The following is a 20,552-nucleotide window of genomic DNA, read 5'->3' as shown; positions in this document are numbered from 1 at the left end:
GGGGGGGGCCCCCCCCCCCCCCCCCCTAAATTTCATTCTGGCTACGCTGATGTATATAGCCTTAATGCCGAACTTTGTCTTTAAAATTTTACATTTTATACTCAGTGGCAGTCCGACACAAAAAATAACTTCTATTCACAGTCTCTGGTTGGAGGCAAATACATACATACATACATATGTACATATGTACTAAATAGAAACTACAAAGTTTTCGCACTTAGCATTTTGAAGAAAGCTATATATTTTCAATAAGACTTTTACTTAATTATAAGGTTTGTTTTCTATGTTTTCCAGTTAATGGAATCGCATAAATTACACTGTGAGACAAATGGTAGGGGTCAGTGATCGGGAAGGGTTCAAACTACCGGGGAAAGTTATATCGGTAAAAAAGAAGTTATACGTGTCCCGGCGTTTCGCTGGGTCACGTCTAGGAATCGAGATACATCGATTTGAAGCTAGTGACTATCATATAGGGGAAATTGTCACCTTTGGTGGTCTTTTTTTTTTGACATAACTCGGGAACCACTAGTCCGATTTTGCTCAAAAAAATTTAAAAAAATTAAAAATTACAATTCCTTTAATCTGTTAATATAACGTTTTTCTATATAATCAACAGTTTTGCCGGTAAAAATAAATGTATGAAGAAAAAAAACATTTTTTTCCTAAAATATTAAATTTTTTTATTTTTTAAATTCATAAAAAATCCAAAACGGAAAAAAAGGCAAGTCGTATTTTTAATTTTTCGTAAATTTTAATTTTTAGACAAAAATAATTTTTATTTTCTTCATACATTTATTTTTACCGGCAAAACTGTTGAGTATATAGAAAAACGTTATATTAACAGATTAAAGGAATTGTAATTTTTAATTTTTTTAAATTTGTTTGAGCAAAATCGGACTAGTGGTTCTCGAGTTATGTCAAAGAAAAGACCACCAAAGGTGACAATTTCCCCTATATGATAATTACTAACTTCAAATCGATATATCTCGATTCCTAGACGTGACCCAGCGAAACGCCGAGCCACGTATAACTTGTTTTTGACCGATATAACATTTCCCGTTGGTTTTATCCCATCCCGATTTTGACTGTCGCATAGTGTTATTGTTAAAAGATATTTATTGTTTTGGTTTTGCGATTTGTTATGTATGTATATTAGGGTGCTTTGTTTTGGCGACTATTTTTGTGGGAAATATCCAAAAACAAGTTCTGTGAAAATCCCGTTCAAAAGATACGTAAACTTTGATTGCTTTTCTTCAAAACTCAATAGGTCAGAGGCATTTTGTGGTAAATCATAGTCAGTGATGGCTTTTCTTTAGAATTGAATGCTCTACAAACAATCAAAGTTTCACCGTATTTTAAACGGAAGCCTTGGTCGAGCACTTATAATTAATATTAAGGGCTCAAATTTTCAAGAAACTTGTGTTTAGATATTTCCCACAAAATTTCGAAGGGGAGTGAAAAAAATATAGTCGCCGAAAAAAAGCAACCTAATGTATATAATATATTTATGAACATATAAAAATATGGTGCACATATTTTGAGACATTTTTTATTTAAATTAATTGATTGTGTTTGGTAAACTGCATTATTTTCACAAAAGTATTAAATTACCTCCGGAATATCGCTAATTCCTTATGCAAGAAAGTTTTCCGATAAAGCTTACACGATTTGTTGAGTTTTTTTTTTGTTTAACATATTTTTTAAGACACATTTGCTTATATTTGCTCATTGTTATTCGTTTAAGGCGAAAAGTTTCCTTTTTTCAAAATATCCACACTAGTTTAGCTTTAATAATTAACTAGATTTATAAGACATTTATTCGGGTTATCTAAAAAAAAATGCTAAAAATATTTTGCGTCAAAAAATTCATATGACATTAAGATCAAATACATTTGAGCTGTTACCGTTGCACCACCACTTCCTCAAAAAAGTCATTAAAAAAAAAAAACCCAGTTGAATAAGTTATTGTGTAGTAAGTATGTGAGGAGCTGGCTAAAGAGCATTGGTAAAGTACACTCAAATATTGTAAAAAAAATTTTTTTTTTCTTTTATTTAAAGTGATTCTATTCGCTCTGCCAGCTCGCCATAACTTTAAATTCCTACTTTTTATCTGTTTTTAATTACCTGTTATAGATATACATAAATAAAAATGTTTAAAATTTTGGCAATGATTTTTCAATGTTTAAATTTTTAATACTTTTTAGATTTCGTTTCATTTCGTTTTCGTAAATTTTTCCATGTAAGATTGTTAGCTACAGTTTTTATATATGTATGAGTTTAGTAATTTTATATGCTTTTCAATTGAAGCAAAAAAAAAATACATGTATTTGAAAATTTTGTTGTATTTTTTAATAATTTCCAAGTCAGTTCGTATACTCGTAGAGTGCATGAAAAAGGGAAGCAGTGCTGCACACACACACACACACTCCTGTAATTTTATACGAATACAAAAGCTCAAATGCAAGTAACTGAAGTGACAAACATTTTACAAACGAAGACATACATATCGCACACGACCTACAAAGGTGACAAAACTCAAAAAATACGCGTTCGCCAGAAAATGCTAAAAACTCTATTTTAGCACGCGCCCATCATATGGGCAAGGAAGACTTTACCTTAGGGGTTTTCAACAAATTATTACAAATATTTGCTCCAGCTTTTGCGGAAAGTAAAAGCTCTTTGTACATTTTCTGGTGTATAATGTCAAAAATGCCAAATTTTGAGTTGTGTCATTTTTGAAGTTCGTGTGCGATATGTATATATATGTGTTCTTCATTTGAAGCTACTTGACTTTGAGCTTTGGTATTCGTTTGATTTTGCAAACAAAATAGTAGAAAGGGGTTTCTTTTGCAGCATTTTTAAGCGAAAATTGCAAAACAAAAATCCAATTCGTTTCAATTTCACACCTCTACATGCATATCAAGCGTCGTACAACACTCCAGCAGCAGCGCCCCTTCGGAGCTTTAATTTTAATGTGGAGTCCTTAATGGCACATACCCAGGCTCAATATACAATTATACTTTACATACCAATTAAAAAAAAAAAAACAATGCACATTTTTCCAATAAACATATAGAACATGTAAAAATATAAGTAGTCAATTCACTTTGTCGTATATTCTGCAACTGTCGCTAACAAAATGAGCTTTTTTCGATAAATACTTGCCAATTATTACCGTTAACCAATTTTTTGCAGTTTCAATATGGTTTATTGCGAATTGAAGGTGAATTAAGTAGGAAATTCATGCATGGCAGAAATTATTTTTAAACATTTTTTTTCTGAGTGTACATAAAAGCTCGCTTTCGACTCACATTAACCATAATCGAATCATACAAAAAATATTTGTATTCTTACAAAATTTTTTATAGAAATTTTGAGTGGATATAGTTAAGCTACGGGGTGATTTTTGATTGATGGACTGTTAGCGGTAAAAAAGTGACAGCAGGGTTGGTGAAATATGTACATATATGTATACGCATTCCTTCTGCTTCACTCCGAAATGGGGTTTAGGTTTTATTTATGGGATGGGATTAGGTAGGTGAGGTTGGATAGGTAGATATCGTTTGCCGTTTTATTTTTTGTCTGGTGTTTTTTTTTTTTTGTTTTTTTGTTATGATTTTGAAATGTACCACTTACGTGCGTGTTTCGTGAATTCCTCAATTAATTCGTCACGATCTCTATTCTTAGGAATATTGCCGACAAAAAGCCGGTGATTGTTAAATGATATCGTGACACCAATCTTTTTGCCTTTCCGAATTTCAAAATCATTTAGCTGGAATTGTCAAAAGGTCACACAAAAAATATTGTATTGTGGTGTTTTAGATAATTTTGCAACGTTTTGTTTTTTTTTTTTGAATGGGTTTTGAGTTATTAGGGATTTCATATTTAATTTCTAATCATACCAAAAACAATTTAAATTTTTAAATAGTATACGTAGATAGTAAATGAGACATATTTTTGTATGTATGTATGTACGTAAGTATATTATAGATAATTTTGCTTTAGCTTTTGAAGAATCGTGCCAAATATAACTTAATTAAAGTACAAAGAATACAAGTTCCAGAAAAAATTCTAATTTGTGGTATAAAGTGGTGATTAAAGAAGGATAAAATATTTTAAGTAGGTAAATGATTTATGATTATTGTTTATATGTTGTATGTAAGTATGTAGAAATGTGGCGACAGTTTAACTTTTTTTCGATTAATCGAAAAAACAAAAAGAAAATAAAAATAATGTAGTAAGATTAAAAAAAAAACTTATATGAATATGCTTCAAATATTTTAATTAGTTAATATAAATACTAGCTTTCACGAGAACATTTTTTTGCATATATATGTTGTATGTATGTAGATATGTAGTCTATTTAGAACACAACTAATTATTACATATGTATTATCTACAGTACGGTGCAGATACAACCTATAACTGCGCAGATATGCATTTCAAATCCGAAATAAATACGTTCGAAAATAATATCGTACACAGCGCAGCAATAAAGTCCCGTAGTGGTACGTAAAAACATCATTGAAATAAGTGAAGTGTGACAAACAGCATTGTCGTTTTACAGATACAGTTTATGTATCTACCAACATTCTGGATCACAAATATTTGGGTAATATGCGCTAGTAGTTAAATGTTTGACCATTTCGTATGCACTCTGCATGGATGATTCTCTTGCTATCGAAAAATGTGGATCTGACACTATTACAAATTATAGTGCTTATCATAACTATAACACACTCACCTATTGACAACTTTTGACTATTTACTTTATTTTTTAATTGTAATAATTTTTTTTTTTATAGTTAGTGTAGTTAATTGTTTAACAAAAACCGTATAAATTCAAGCCCTAAAATTTGTGCCGTACTTATAAAAAAATCCACAAGCTTTCGCAAAAGTTTTGAGCTTTATAATTACATTGATTTTTGATGATTTTTGGCATTTTATTTGTAGACAATGTTATGTTGAATTTGCACTAGGCATTGAAATGACACAAAATTGGAGGCATTAAAAAAATGCCATGTGGAAATGAATTTAATGACTATTTTTTAATGTCATGACACGAATATTTTTTAATGCGCAACTTGGTCATTACAACTTTTACCATTTAATGCCTGGTGGAAATCTAGCATTAGTCATTTTCTTCCATACGAAGTACATATGTTCGACGATTTTTTTTTGTTTAATGGAGAAAATGAGTAACATCCTAAAAATTTGCCAAAAATACTTAAAAGATTTCTAAGAAATCTAATCGAACTTTTTGCGAAAGTTTGTAGATTTTTTTTTAAGTATTACACCAATACGGAAACTTGGTTTTATGCGGGTTTTGTTAAAGAATAAACTATATTTTTATAAAAAATATGTATGCATAACATATCGACACCTCCAAGCCGTACCATGTTAAGTCACCTTCGACTTAGTCAGACTTAGCATATACCTTGTTTATACCGACACAGAGCGCTTGCTTTGAACCAGTTCGCTGTGATTCAAAACGCATGCGTAAACCATTTGATGAAACATAATTAGTGAAATGAAAATATGGTTGAAAAATTTAAATCTATTGTATATTTTTTTATTTTTATGACAATGGAAACTATTCCCAATTAAAAAGAAAATTGCGCTCCAAAACTTAAACGTCAGAAGGTGCAAAATGGCTTAAGTTGCAAGTTTTTACTAGTTTTGCGTTCAATAACTTTTTCTGAAAATTTTCTCTTGGTCTCAATTTTACTCTCTATTTTTCTTTTACGCTCTCGCTGCAAGTACTTACTAGAAAAGTTATTGAATGGACCTATTATTATAATAAGTTTGAATTATCGTTCGCCTCCATTTCGGCCAATAGCGAAAATAAGTTATTAAAGAAATATCGAAAAAAAAAAAAAAAAGTTTGTATATTTTGAATACAGTTTCAGGGAATGCGCTGTAAAGACACAGATATAAAGGATTGAAAGAAATATGTGCCAAGTCAAATCGGGTTTTTTTTTGTTAATGCGGTTCTAGCGTAGGTATAGACTGGTTTGGCGGCGTCGATATAACCTTTCGCAATTGGTCTAGAGATTTTTGCGTTTAAAGCCGCCTTTAAGGCCAAAATGAATTATTTTTTACTTATTTGGTTCCTTTTAATTAAGTGCTCTAGAATGGAGCTGCTTTCAGCTGCCAATCGTTAAAATTAGCACCAATATATTCTTTTTTTATTGTCATATAGATAGCTTTCTATTACGTGGTTTTTATTAAGAACTTCCGCCCTTTGGCATGCCGAAGAATAGTTATGCCTATGGAACCGGTACTTCAAGGATTTCAATACTTTTTTAAATATATATTACGGGTGGCCAACTATCAATACCAGATCACTACAAGAAAAGTACGAAATGACACCCATATCATGAAATCGGCTTGATAATCTTGCCTATTCCGGTGTCCGACATCTGTTTGGAACTATTACAATAATCGAGTGCGAGCGGTCAGAAGAGGCGTCAATATCATTCCCATTCCCATTTTTGTAAGCTGGTAACTTTTATCTGCACGTTACTGTATGTACATATGTATTGATTGATTGAAACTCTTTGTTTTCAACAGAACAAACAATTTTCTAGAGTATTTAGGAAATGCGATCAACAGTACTATTTTTTGGTTTAATGTTTATAACACAACTAATTTACAGTATCGGTCATATCTATAGCACGCCATTTCAAAGTGATATTGTGTGCCACTTATGTTTGTTTATTTATGTTTAAAAATTTTCAATTAAAATACAGTTCTTTATCTAACAAAACCCATATAAACCCAAGTTTAAAAACTTATAGAAAACTACAAAAAAGTGCAACAAATTTTCACCTAAATTTCAAACTTGTTTCTCGGAAGTGTTTGAATTTTTCTGAATACACAGTTTTATAGCCCAATCAATTTTAGTCTGATAATGTGCAAGTTTCAAGTGGCTAAAAGTTACCGCTGATTTTTTAGAATTTTTTTCGCCAAGGATGTTGCGGTTTTCTTCCATATACAAATAAATTGAGTTTATTCATTATATGCGACAAAAAAAATTCTAAAAAATTAACGGTAATTCGTAGCCACTTGAAATTTGCACATTATCAGACTAAAATTGCAGGGGCTAAAAAACTGTGTCCTCAAAAAAATTCTATCACTACCGAGAAAAAAGTTTGAAATTTAGGTGAAAATTTGTTACACTTTTTTGTAGTTTTCTACAAATTGTTGAACTTGGGTATATATGGGGTTTGTCCGAAAATGAACAATATTTTACACAATATCACTTTGAAATGGCGTGCTATAGATATGACCGATACTGTATGTATGCTTGTAAATAAATTTAACCTTGCAAATAATGGAATACAAAAGTCCTATGTATTATCTTCTACGATATTTTTTTTTTTACTTTTTAACTTTTACAAATTATATCTGACGGTCTCTTCTAGAGTGTCTTACAAGGGGAAGTGTCGTAAAATTTTAACAGTCATCGTACAAGGTCACGATAGTGGAAGAAAATACTACATAAATAGACCTAATAGTACCTGAGTCAAGTGAAATATTTTATTTATTCCAGCTAAGACGTATGTACAAAAATAACTTTTTCGGCGGTTATGATGAGATGTGTGTTTTTTTTGGAAACGTTTTTTTTTTTTTTTGAAAACGTAAAATATTTCTGAGCTCGCAAAACGAGAATTTTCTACATATTTCATAATATATTTCGGATTAAAAGAGCAAAATAATGATTTTTAACCAACTCAGAATGAGTGATAGCTTTCGAATAATATGTATTTACTTAATATTTCCGTTCACATCTTTTTTCCTTTCCTAAATCACAATTAAAGAACTAAAGAGTTGTTGTACTGGGCAACATGGCGTATGAGTAACAGCTTTTACTTCCTGTATATTCTTTTTAAACAAATATATATATTCTTTTTTTTTACTTATAAACATCTTGTAGTTATTTCTGTTTTCCCTATTTTCTCGTTAATTACGTACAGTATGAATGTTTGGTCTTTATTTGAGGTACGATTTCCTACAAAAGCGTGTAGCACACATAAGGAAAGTTGATGACTGATGATTTTTGCACAAATTCTGCGAATCAGTTAATGGTACAAAAAAAAAAACGATGTATGAATGGTTGTTAGAATAATTAGCAGCCATAAACATTGCATCAACTTAAACTTCCTAACGATGTTTAGTGACTGCCAAAAACTGTTCAAAGTTGTTCATACGTTCCCGTTCGGAAGTTCCGATTTTTTCCAATGGATATAATTTTTTGTGTGTTTTTTTTTCCAATGAAAACATGGGCTTTGACTGTATATAAATCTACATCTACATGAAGGCTTTTATTAACGTTCGTTGAAGTCATGTCAGCTATCCATTGGCATTTAAAAGCTTTGTCCAGGCAAAATTCTATTTTTTGGTCTTGGTTGACACTTTTCAGGAAATACCCATATATGTATGTAAGCTCCAATTAAAGGACATTTTAACTAAACTTTCAAAAGTAAATGCTAATAAAATTTTTGGAGCCGAATTTTTATGTGTCGTATGTATGTATGTTTAAATGTAACATCAGCACTTGAGATCGTGTTGACCGATCTGGTTAGTGCTTTTCTTGGCGGGCTCGCGAAAATCTCCTCACAAGGCGTGCCTGGAGTTGCGGCATTATTATTCACTGAATTTTGACTAAATCAAAACTATAATCACAATGATTTTTATTAAAACACTGAAAACTAAATGAGTTCTGAAAACTTAACCATATAAGAGTAAAAACTAAGAATATTCGTATGTAGTTATGTATGTAGTTTGTATGCATTATGAATCAATGTTAATGAACTAAGTTGAGGAAAAAATTTGTTGCAAAACAATTTAATAATTTTATTACTTTTTTTGTTGTTGAAATTTATGGTTTTTTTTTTAAGTTTTATATTTATTTATTTATTGTTTTATTTTTTTCATTTTCGAGAGTTAATGACTGGAGATATCTTTGTTGTTGCTAAAGCTTTGTTGGAAAACTCATTAGGCTTTCACACAAAAAAGAAAAATAGAACCAGAACTTTAAGCGACATAGCCATTCACAATGAAGGTATGCACGCACAAAAATTGCATATGTGTGTGTGCTGGTGTGTGTATGTAATAGGCATGTAAATTGTGCGGCACAAAGCTGGTGTGCTTATGTATGTATGGATGAGGGTGTGCGTGCGCGACATATGTACATATTTGAATGATTTTATGAGCAAATCCCACGAGCTGTTTTTTTTTTGTAGTGTCACTTCCTTTTCTTGCCAGAAACAAAAACGCTACAACACCCTTCTTGCATATATTTCAAACAATGAAGGTCCAGTAATATGTGAAATAAAAATTAAGTCAAGCATTTGAACAATTTCAGCTTTAAGCCGCCGTTAATTAGGCGAAAAAGTAACGAAATCATAATTGTTTTTTTTTTTTAATAATTTATGGAAGTTTTTAAACATAATGTTTATATTGAAGGGCAATGAAAGTTGACATCAAGTACAGCATATATGTGAAGTTTCAAGAATATGCCACCAAATTAAAAAAAAAAAATGGCAGCATGCAGAATATCTGTCGCAGCATTTTGTAATTTTTGAAATTTTACGATTTTATTAATTTTAGTAATTTAATATACTTCAAAATATTAAAATTAAACGGTGAAAATGTTCTTCTTGCCGAAACGAGCGAATCTAGTGTAATAAAACTAGTGTGCCACCAAATGAAAAAAAAAAATTACATTGAGTAAACGATGACTACGATTTGAGAAACTAAAATTCCATTTTTGCGATTTTTACCGGCACACTCCAAATTCATTCTAAAACTGTTATACACATACATGAAGAAAGCAATATATATGTATTTGCATGAGGAATACTGCGTAAAAATCCTCCACGCCGATAGACTTTGAATTACTTTTAAAGTATATGACTTTAAAGTTAAGGCGTGCGAGTAAACGTGGTAGCGACTCTGTATGGTGCCATGGGGCGTATACGTTACATACACAGCTACGGATATACATATGGGCACGAGCTGCTATTTTTAATTCTTTTAGGACATATATATTTTTTTTAAGATCTCATTTAAATAAAATTTCACGCTGGAATCTTGTTCTTTACGCAAAAAGGCAGATAATGCATTTTCTAAGATAAGTGTGTGCCACGAATTTCGAGGAAAAACACTTTTTTTTGTCGAAAACTGTAACAACTCGTGAGATCTTCACTTTGTGGTGTGTATGTACATATGTATGTATGTATGTATGTATGTGCATATGGCAGTGGCTTTATTCATTTTTACAGAATTTTGGGTGAGTTATTATTATTAGACCTAGCGAAATTTCGGTTATATACGCATTTGAAAAGAGTCTCAGTGGCATTGAAATCAATTAAGTAAATAAACAATAATAATAATAATAATAATAAATAATGATTAAGGTTTTAGGCAGATGCTTTGTGGATGACAATGACCAGTGACGATTAAGGGTAGGCTTATACATACATATATGCAAGTAATGATACTCACAATGATGATAAAGGATATTTGGTAATTAGTTATAAATTAGTTGTAGAGTCGGATGATTAAATCGGTGGTAGCACATTATTATTGTGGGTGATAATTAATGTAAAAAAATAATACTAAATCATATTTGGCAGATAGGTACACATCGCTCTTTTACTAAAAAGACTGTCTACTTATAACTCAAAAAAAGTTAAAATTTTGAGTAAACGATGCAGAATTACTTTTTATATCAAGCTTCGTATTATGAAATAAAAAAGCTTCATATTATGCAAAAATTTCGTGTTAAAATCTTCTGTAGTTTCCGCATAAGAAGAACAAAAAATACAGTGTTTTTTTTTTTAGTTGTGACAGTCTTTAAGTAGTGATGTGTATTCTGATAAACAAAAAAAAAAATTACTTAATTATAAATAAGTTATAGACTTCGTACTACATATTTTTTTTTTAACATTTTGTGCACACTCACTTCAGTTGCTTTTTTCCACGTGAATATACACACCCCCCTATTTTTTAAAAGTCACTTATTTCGTCGCATATATTAGAAACTTTCTGAGTTTGCTGTTGTTTGTCACAATTGCGCCGATTTACACATTGATTAGCCAATTGGGTGTTAGCCAATATTAAAGCCAATTGGATTTTTGTATTTTACAAGCCAATTAGAATTGTTCGCATTTCTATACGTTGCTGCGATTATTTATGCGAATTGTTGTGGAATTTGTTATAAAAATATGCAATTATTTAATTGTAATATACAAAGCTTGCCAGTAAATTTAGCCATTGGGTACAATATACGCCCAAATTTTACCTGAGAAGTTAAATATCATAAGTAGATAATTTTTTTTCTTGATTCTTAAGATACATAACTCTGATTATCGTTTTTTTTTTGTAATTTGTTAACCAACACGTCACTTTTTTCAAACAAAGCTATAGGAATGATCGGTAAAACGGTCTGCTTTAAAGTTCTCTCGAATGTCTGAATATGGACATAGAAATATATGTATATGTGTACACCCCAATTCACTCGAATAGGCACATTTTTTTCTTCAAGATTAGAGTTTTCATATAAATATTTGGACTTGTGGACCTCGAACAAGCTTAATTTTGATCTCAAATTGAGGAATAATCGATTCTAAAGAGAAGTGGCACAAAGGGACTTAAATTAAGGACGCCCTCTCATCTGCAGATAATACATCAATTGAGCACTTCGCGGATTCAGGACGTTGCCGGCGATTTGCAGTCAGACATTCCGGTGATAAAAGTGGCAAAGAAGGTGCTGTTCTTGAATTATTAAAGTTCCTTTTTTGCCGAGTAGGCTTCTGAAATGAAAGTACTTTTTTGATTCAATCTAAAGTAAACCACTATGATGAGTTAAAAAATGAAAAAAATATTCGTGTGGCTTGATAAAGGGCCACATAAAAACGAAAGTAGCCAAGGTAAAATAATATCACCATTTTCACAACTTTTCGTTAAGATTCCGGATTGGTCAAAATAAGATTTGGAGCTTTTCTAATGCCTAAAATTAAAAATATAAGGCTGGTTATTGCAAAAAAAAAACAAAAAAAGTGTGGCTATTCAAGTGGAGTAGGGTGTAAATTTGGCTATTTCATAATTTAGGCAGTCGGAGACTTAAAATCGTTTTTATTTTCACAAAACGTTTGTTGGATCATAGTAATTTGTATTTTTTGCTAGTTTTAAATCGCCAAATAATCAACAATAATATGCTCCTAGCAATACGCTTACATTGAAATACATAGTTGAAATTTCGATCTAAGAACATAGTCCAATTTTACAAAGTGAAGCTACTTTTTCGCACTCAACCAAAAACCAAAATTTTCAACATTTTAATCAGATTTTTTTTTAATTTTTTAGAGTATGCAGATTTGTAGCCGATTAAATTGTAGTATAAAAATGCAAGTTCGGAGTTGGTAAAAAATCGCATTGATTTTTGAGAATCTTTTTTGTTTAAGGTGTTTTGCATTTTTTCCATATAAAGTATTTTCGAAATTTTTTTTTTGTATGGAAGAGACTGTGGGAAAAACATGGCTAAAAATCAACTTTAATTCGTAGCTACTTAGTACTTTAAAAAAAATTCTAGAAAGTCTGATTAAAAAGTTGAAAATTTGCATGAAAATTTGCTGAATTTTCGCGAGAAATTATATTTTTAACTATTTTGTTATGCTATGAACCATATTTAAAAAAAAAAAATTGTCGCAAAAATATTACTATAAAAATTGTTGCTTATATTGTAAAAAAGCATCTGTGCCAATACTTTTTGCCAGCAGTGTACATTTTTTTTTACAATTTCTAATGCCACTTTAGCACTTTGGCTTGCACACTTTGTATTGTATGATATTTCACGGTAATTTGCATATAATATATTTCACAATTTCCACCACATGCGCATAGTAATTATGTTTTATTTATAAAAATTTAATTTTAGAAAAAAATTTCATTTTGAATTTACCTGTTAATTTACCAAATTCGTCTAATATCTCCTCTTTGCCTTTCGACTTGGGTATGTTGCCTACAAATAGGCGCAGGTTCGGTACGCTAATGTTAATTTTTAGACACTTGCCAGGTTTTATTTCGTGATTATCGAGCTGTAGATGGGGAATATGTATACAAATATTTATATGTGTTTTAGCGTTTGTTTATGTCATTGTTGTTAATTTTTTTTTTTTTTTAGCAGTAGTTGTAGTAAATGTAAATGTAATGCAGTTGTAGTTGGTAGGATCACACTAATAATAAACAAGATACCAATTTATAAATAATAAATAAATAAATAAATAAATAAATATGTAGTAAAAATGGTAAAAACATAAAATATGACAAAAATTAACGAAAATACTGAGCACAAATGGTTACATAATAAAGTTACGATGTTATAATAAATAAAACGAAAGAATAAATTTGAAATAATGCAAATTGAGCGATGATTTGAAGGTCAGCGAATTTTTGGAATTTGAAACAATAATGAATTTTCAGGATATTTAAAGGTAAGAAAGATAAAAAATTTTCATGGAGGAAACTAAAATAGGAGCATAGGTTAGGAATAATATTGAAAATTTCCAATTCTTTAAAAAAAAAAAAAAAACATTTATAAATATTGGGTACTAGGGAAGCATGTTTGTATGTATGTGTGTTTTTGTAAGGTGCTAAACGTACACAATTACCAGTTCAGTTCGATTTGTAAAGTTGAAGAATGTTTAGGTGTGAGTGATTTGATGAGGGCAGGACGGGCGGACGTACTTAATTAATTAGCCGAAAGTTGCAAATTTTATAATTTTTCTTTTGCTTTCAAAAGCCAACATTCATTAAACGTTGCATGAATTTCGTGTCCAAAATGAGAGTAATTTCGCATTAGTAGATGGTCAGGGAAAATTTGAGGTAAGATAAATAAAGGAATATTATTAGAAATTATTTGTTGTTCTTCTTGTTGTTTAATAGAGGACATGCTCGCAATTGAAAAAATAAAACCAGACATTTGCATTTTGCAGCTTCTTGAACAAGACTACTACATATCAACGCTGTAGACGCCGATTTAAAAGAAAAAAAAAATAAATAAATGTATTCAAACGGAATCTTTGTTGCAAATTCAAAGAAATTTGGTAGAAATCGAAGACTAAGCACAGCACTAACACTAAACTAATAGTAAAGCATGTACGTAAGAAGAATACATATAAGAAACAAGTAAACACAAGCTGAAGAGATTCAATTAAAGTAAACATAAAAGTTTGCCGGAGTGAGAACGATGAGAGGGTACGCAGTTGTTGCAAAGAGGAGAAATCGAAATAGCACATATGTAGATATTTTTTTTGTCGCATTTCGCTTTAAGAATTTGGATTGTTTTAGATTTTGGAATTTTGAATTTTAAACTTTTTTATTTAATTTTGAATTTCGTTGAATTTTTCTTTTTTTTTGGGGGTTTGCTTCTTTTCGCCGGGTGTTCAAGCTTAAACTTAAGTTGTACCCCAAAACTATATTTTAAATAATTTTTTTTTTCGGAATTACATATAATTTCTCGTACTTTACCAAACTAATAAAGCAAATGGCACGTAGTTATAGACATAATAAAAGCAGCTTAAAATAAATCATAATAAAAAATTATTCAAAAATTATTATTATTTAGTATTTACTTCAGACAGAACTTTAATCGAGTGCAATTAATTTCTAAATTGAGCAACCGCTTATAGTTACCTACGTAGGTGTTCACACACAGTCAGCTGCTCGATTGGCGCAAGGCCACAGTGCACTATAGACAATTTTAACAGTTTTTGTGGCAAAAAGTAGTTTTTCGTAGTTACAAAAATAAACCTTTTCTTTAATAAAATAACTTTAATAACTAAATGCTATTTTTTTCTTAATATGAACCTTTGCAAAAAAACTGCATTTAAACTTTTTCAATAAAACAACGAATTAAAAACAGGCCCCACTTTTAGACCCATTGGCCGGCAAGAGCTAAGCGTTTTTTGGAAAAATATTTGAAATCATTTATCAATGAATAAAAAATCATGTTTTTTGAAGAATCTTATTTTTTGTCATAAAAAGGTGTAAAATTACCTGAAGTGCAGTGATGAAAGAGTAGGTACAATTGTACTTTTTCCAGCGTTTTTTTTTATTTGAAAGTACATTCGTTTCAATAAATTTTTAATAGAAAATTTTTCCACACCTTTTGTTTGTTTACAATATGATATTTTTTTTAAAAACACAATTATATCTACATATGTATGTATGTACAACGTTTTTTTTTAATTCCCCAACCGGGTAAAAGAAAAGAAAACGCCGTTCTGACGAACTAATCGACAAGTGCAAAACCGGTTCGAAGCGCTGAACCCAACTGATCTAATTTGTAATCCGGCTCACTTCCCTGATTTTTACACCTGACTTTTACCGAAATCCTGAGTTTAGTGTTTAAATGAATGGAAATCTTTTTACAAAAGCGTGCCTTATAAATCGACTATAACTACGGCCCGTTCCGTTGACGCGTGTAATAAATAAATTAATTAAGAAAAACAATCAAAAAAATAAATAAATGGAAATATTTTTAACTACATAAAATAAGGAAACGGGGGCTTGGTAAAGGACAGGCAGCTAAACTACTTGAACGGAAGGTTGAAATATTTTGGAGCATTAGAGACTGCTTTTCAAATCGTTTTTGTTGTTTTGTAAAATTAACCACATTTTTCTTGTTCAGTTTTTAATTTCATTAACTTTTGGGGGTCTAATTTGTTAAGTAGAATTTTCGGTTGAAAATATTTGATTGCATTCAATTCAATGATTGTATGAGTACAAAAAAAAATAATTTGCACCATTTGACTTTTGTTTTTTTTTGTTTTGTATATATAAGAAACGGCATGCAAATGCAAGTGAAATATCTACTACTCGGTATTGTAGAATTAAGAGAGCAAAGATTCCAGCAAAGTAGTACAACTTAAAAGTACAGAGAGAACACGCGAAAGCAGCTACAAGAATAGTAAATACTTAAATTTTACATTTTTATAAATAGCTTAGAGCGAGTTCTGTGTCTTACTTAAATAATACTAGATAATAATAAAATTATTTGTTAATTATATAATCGGTACAGCGACGGTACGAGTCGCAAGTGTGGACTCTTTTATATAAAATTTGCTTTGTTTTTCAATCGCTCAAAATCTGGGGCCGGAAGTTGGTATCCGATTAAATTCATCCAAAATGTGTGTTTTTTTTAGTTTTTGCAAATTTTTTTTTTTTTTTTGCTTTTGACTTGAATTTTTTTTCGTGTAATTTTTTTCAAATGAATTTCGAAGAAATTTTGTTTGCCCTCGGTCTAAAAGAAACGTGTTTTTTGGTGCCTAAAATTATACTATCAAAAAGAAATTATAGTACAATCGATTAAAGCGTTTTTTGTTTTTGTTTTTGAATGCAATAGGTAGGTAAATAGTACTAAATATGTACGTATATACATATACATATAATTAAGAGTTACTGTTCGTTTTCACAAAGCTACATAAATATATAAGCTCTTGTGTTCGCAACTCTGATAAAGTGTTTGCATATAAAATATATACATATATATTTGTTTGTTTATTTATTCTTAGCTTTACGCGTAATTTTTTTTTTCATATACAAAAAGTAACAAATGAATTTCAAACTACCTGTCGTACGGCATTTGAGGCTGCTTCACGCGTCGTGAAGGTAACAAATGCATATCCACGATTTGTACCCGTCATCGGATCCATCATTAGTCTGAGGTCCCATATTGTACCGCATTCCTCGAATAACGGTATAATTTCATCCTCAAACATATCTTTTGGAATTTTCCCACAGAAAACTTCGCAGCCATTGCCGGGTGTTGGACCATCCCAATTGGGTGGCGGTCCACCATATTTGCGCTGACCTGGAAAATAAAGTGTAAACAAATAAAAAAAAGACGTGTACAAAAGTTAAATAAACTTGAAAAAAGGTAAAATTTTTTACTAAACACATTACCAGTGGTCACATCTAAGGAGTAGCCAGTTCTTTCGAGAATTTTTTTGATTTTCTCCTCATCCGGTCCCTTAACTGGAACTGTGGCCGCTGGCGCTGGCACTCCCTGTTGGCTGGCGCGGCTTTTTTGTCTGTAGGTTTTCATAACACCACATAAATACGCAGACTTATTCGATACATGCTCCAGATTTGATTCGAGGAACTGACTCAATACATTCAAGGCACCATCAACCGGAAACTCTTTGAGCGCATCGAGTGCGCGCTCATCTAATTCTACATGCGCTAATTTACCTGTTTTGTAAATATCATCGAGTTTGCCGGCAACCTTTCGAAAGAGAACAATAAAAAAAGTGTGGTTACAGAATGTGAAAATCGTACATCTAAATTTTTATATCTAAATTTCAATTTTATTTTAGTAAAAGAGAGTCTTCTGGCAAAGGCGTGTCCCAAGGGAGTAGCACATCATAACATCCCCGGTGCCTTCTAAGGCTGGCGGCAGAGTGTTTGCCAGAAGCGTTGCTATGCGAAACAACAAACTGAGAGTACTGGAAGGGACAAGTGCTTCTGAGTGAGAACCAGAGGATATTTTATACAATTCTCATTTTTGTGCAATAAAATTTATGGCATATTATGTTAAAGCGAGCTATTGGCTTCCGAAGTCGTGCCAAGTTTGTTGCGCGGAGATAGGCCTACAATTGGACTGCTACTTGCCCAATCAGCCCAAGAGGGCAATCTTGCAACATTCAGAGGCTGCGTCCGTCCTTTGTGGCATACATAATGCCCTGTTTATATTATTCTACGTGGTATATGCCAGTCGAATGCTGGACTTGAATGACGACTGTCTATTCCAGTTGTACTGGTATTGAGACACTGAATTGAAAATTAGACCAACAATCCAGTTACTGGATTGCATTTTTTTACGGGATTTGTTTACACCAGTGCCTGACGTGTATTGACATGTATTTTATTTTTGCTTTTGCGGCATGAACTGTCGTAAGAGTGTGTGTGGAAATGCAAATAAAGTATTTCAATTTGACATTGTAAACCGGTGGTGGGCATCAGTTTGCCCGCTGGCAAAGCCCTTTCAAGCTTTCTATACTAAGCTTAAAGGAGCTTTGCTCGCGAGCAAGCCGGTGACCACCACCGTTCTAAACCCTGAGGCGACATATACGCACAAAATCAGCTGATCTAGTAACACCACCTTGTATAAATTCGCCTTGGTGTACATGCTAGTTTTTGTATTCGTTAGTTCACTATCGCCCCTTTAGAGAAACACAAGAAGATTCTATTGAAGCTTTGAAGAAAAACTATTTTTTTTTTTTTAAAAAAAATAAAGTTTTTAAATATACCTATAATATATTTAATAATAATTTTTTCTAATAAAAACCATTACGGTATCTGGCACTAACACCAGCTGCAGCGAACATATGTACATATGCTGGGCCTTTTTACTCCAACCAAAATATTATTTTATTTCATTCTACTTTATGTATTTAATTCAGCAACGTTTTTTTTTTAACTTACTTTTTTATCTAAGCCATATTCCAAGAGTTTTGGGTAATCTTCCGTTCTTTCACCATCCCCGCGATCTTCTGATTTTTGATTGATGTCCTCCACCAGTTCGCCATTGCCTTCCGCCATTTCTGTAAAGGACAAAAAAAAACAACAATTGAGTTAGTAAATTTGCAATAAATATTTCGTTTGATTTGCTTTACAAATTTTAAATAATATAAAAATTTACATAATATTTGACAAATTAATTTCCGAGACCATTTGAAATAAAACTTTTAGGCTGGTAAAAATTTTTGTACTGCAGGTGGAAAGTTTTAAAACTTTTTTTTAAGAAAAAAATAACAGAATAAATGTCCATACAGTGCCTTCTCTAAGAAATGTAACAGTTTAAATTAGAAAAATAATAAAACACAAAAAATGAATTTATATGAAGTTCCTTTGACCAAAGCTGTACAATCTTCCTCAATATGTGCGACAAGAACAATTAAGGTATTCACATCTTCCTGGTTATAATATAATATATAATATATCTGGTTAAAAATTATTGTACTCTGAAATATGTTCTTTTGGTAAACTTAATACCCGATAACCAGACAGTTGTGAACACCCACAATATCCATATGTATGTCGGTATGTTCAAAAGGCAGAAGTCAAGAAACTTCAAAAGCTTCGAAACTTTTATTGAACTGTTCAACTCGAATCGAATTCTCGTGGAATCAAGGAAGTACAAAGCAGTTGATTTTACTGAATATATATATTTTTTATGTATGTATACATACGTACATATGTATGTAGTATAATAATGGCCTAGTTCGTAAAAATACAGTTTGGTTTTGTAATTCTATCAACTAAAATTTCATCGTCATCCCAAAGGTTTGAGGCTATTGAACTGCTACACGCGTACCCTAAAAAAGTCAACACGTGAACGCGAAAAGTTTGCAAAATTTTCGCAATATTCACTACATAAAAAGCTAAAAGGTCATTAAATATGCGTAGCAACTGTTTAATAGTCCGCTCTCATTGTACATACATACATATGTATGTGCGCATGGAAAAAAGTAGATCAACAACGCTGCCCGATCGCTTGATCAACCACTTGCAAAGCTGTGCACGCTACCCAAAGCTTCCTCAACGTCAAAACGACTTCCCCCCCGCCTTCCATTCAATCTACCCAACAAAGCGATGATCTCGCGCCTCAACTAACTATAACTATGCGTAAGCTATGGAAGATTGCGGAAGCGATAGACAAATTTACCTTGAGGAAGGTTCAACGAACGCTAATTAGGTCACTACTCACTGTACGCATCAACGCACATTTTGCGAATTTGGCAAATTCGCACAACTGAAGGCAACCCAATAATAACGAGCGACGCTAAACTTTACATATTTGTTTGTGCATATTCTCTATTTTACCGGCAGCGAAAGCGTGAAGAAGCACTCTCAGAAAGTAGTAAACAAAACAAAAGGAAAAAGAAAATTGTTGAAAATAGAAAAAAATATATTAATTTGGCGAATTCGCAAAAATTATGCGTACAAAGTGCATTGACACCAGAGCCGATAGCCGAATTTCTGCCTCTCTATCGCTTAACATTTTCGTGCGTAATACTCTATGCCGCTTGTGGCTATAGCCAGTGTGCGTTAGCTGATCGCTAGTTTCATCTGTTCGGTAAAGGCAAAGTGCGTGCCGGTACATAATTACTCGTGTGGAACTGTATGTGCCCGCGCATCAAAAGAGAATATTTTATTATTTGCTTAAATGACTACAAATTTATATTTCGTCACCTTAAATGCAAAAAGACGTAACTAATATTTTAGTTTTTTTTTTCATAAAATGTTGTGGGAAGTTGTAATTCGATGAAATCCATTATATAAATCAAAAAGTGAATTTTAAATTTTTTATTAATTATGACCTTTTGCATTTCAACGATGATGTTTGTTACGTCTTTTTGCATTTCAGGTGACGATGTGTACATATGTATGTATGTATGTATGTATGTAAGTAGTCTCACGCACAATGGGCTTGAAGAGCAGTGTTGCCAAGTTTTGAATTTGAAAAAGCACTAAAACCA

General features: G+C 31.5%; 1 protein-coding gene across 16 annotated transcripts in view; it reads right to left on the bottom strand.

The window, feature by feature from the left end:
* Positions 1-20,552, bottom strand: part of LOC118737101 (heterogeneous nuclear ribonucleoprotein R) — a 110,682-nt gene that overhangs the window by 37,465 nt on the left and 52,665 nt on the right. For 12 of the 16 annotated variants that reach the window (XM_036467382.1, XM_036467394.1, XM_036467388.1 and 9 more), the window contains exons 2-5: positions 18,496-18,614; positions 16,975-17,296; positions 16,641-16,882; positions 12,971-13,106 (exon numbers count right to left, since the gene is read on the bottom strand). In XM_036467382.1, the coding sequence (XP_036323275.1) occupies positions 12,971-13,106; positions 16,641-16,882; positions 16,975-17,296; positions 18,496-18,612 (817 nt within the window). In that variant the 5' untranslated portion in view covers positions 18,613-18,614. Of the gene's footprint in view, positions 1-3,636; positions 3,773-12,970; positions 13,107-16,640; positions 16,883-16,974; positions 17,297-18,495; positions 18,615-20,552 lie in introns of all 16 variants that reach the window. The other 4 variants (XM_036467384.1, XM_036467386.1, XM_036467397.1 and 1 more) reach the window with 1 other exon arrangement.

The sequence above is a fragment of the Rhagoletis pomonella genome, unplaced genomic scaffold (genome assembly GCF_013731165.1).
Source record: "Rhagoletis pomonella isolate Grant_MI unplaced genomic scaffold, Rhpom_1.0 Rhpom_scaffold_00004, whole genome shotgun sequence".
Lineage (NCBI taxonomy): Eukaryota > Metazoa > Arthropoda > Insecta > Diptera > Tephritidae > Rhagoletis > Rhagoletis pomonella.
Note: the sequence above shows the minus strand (reverse complement) of the source record. Positions and strands in the feature narration are given on the sequence as shown.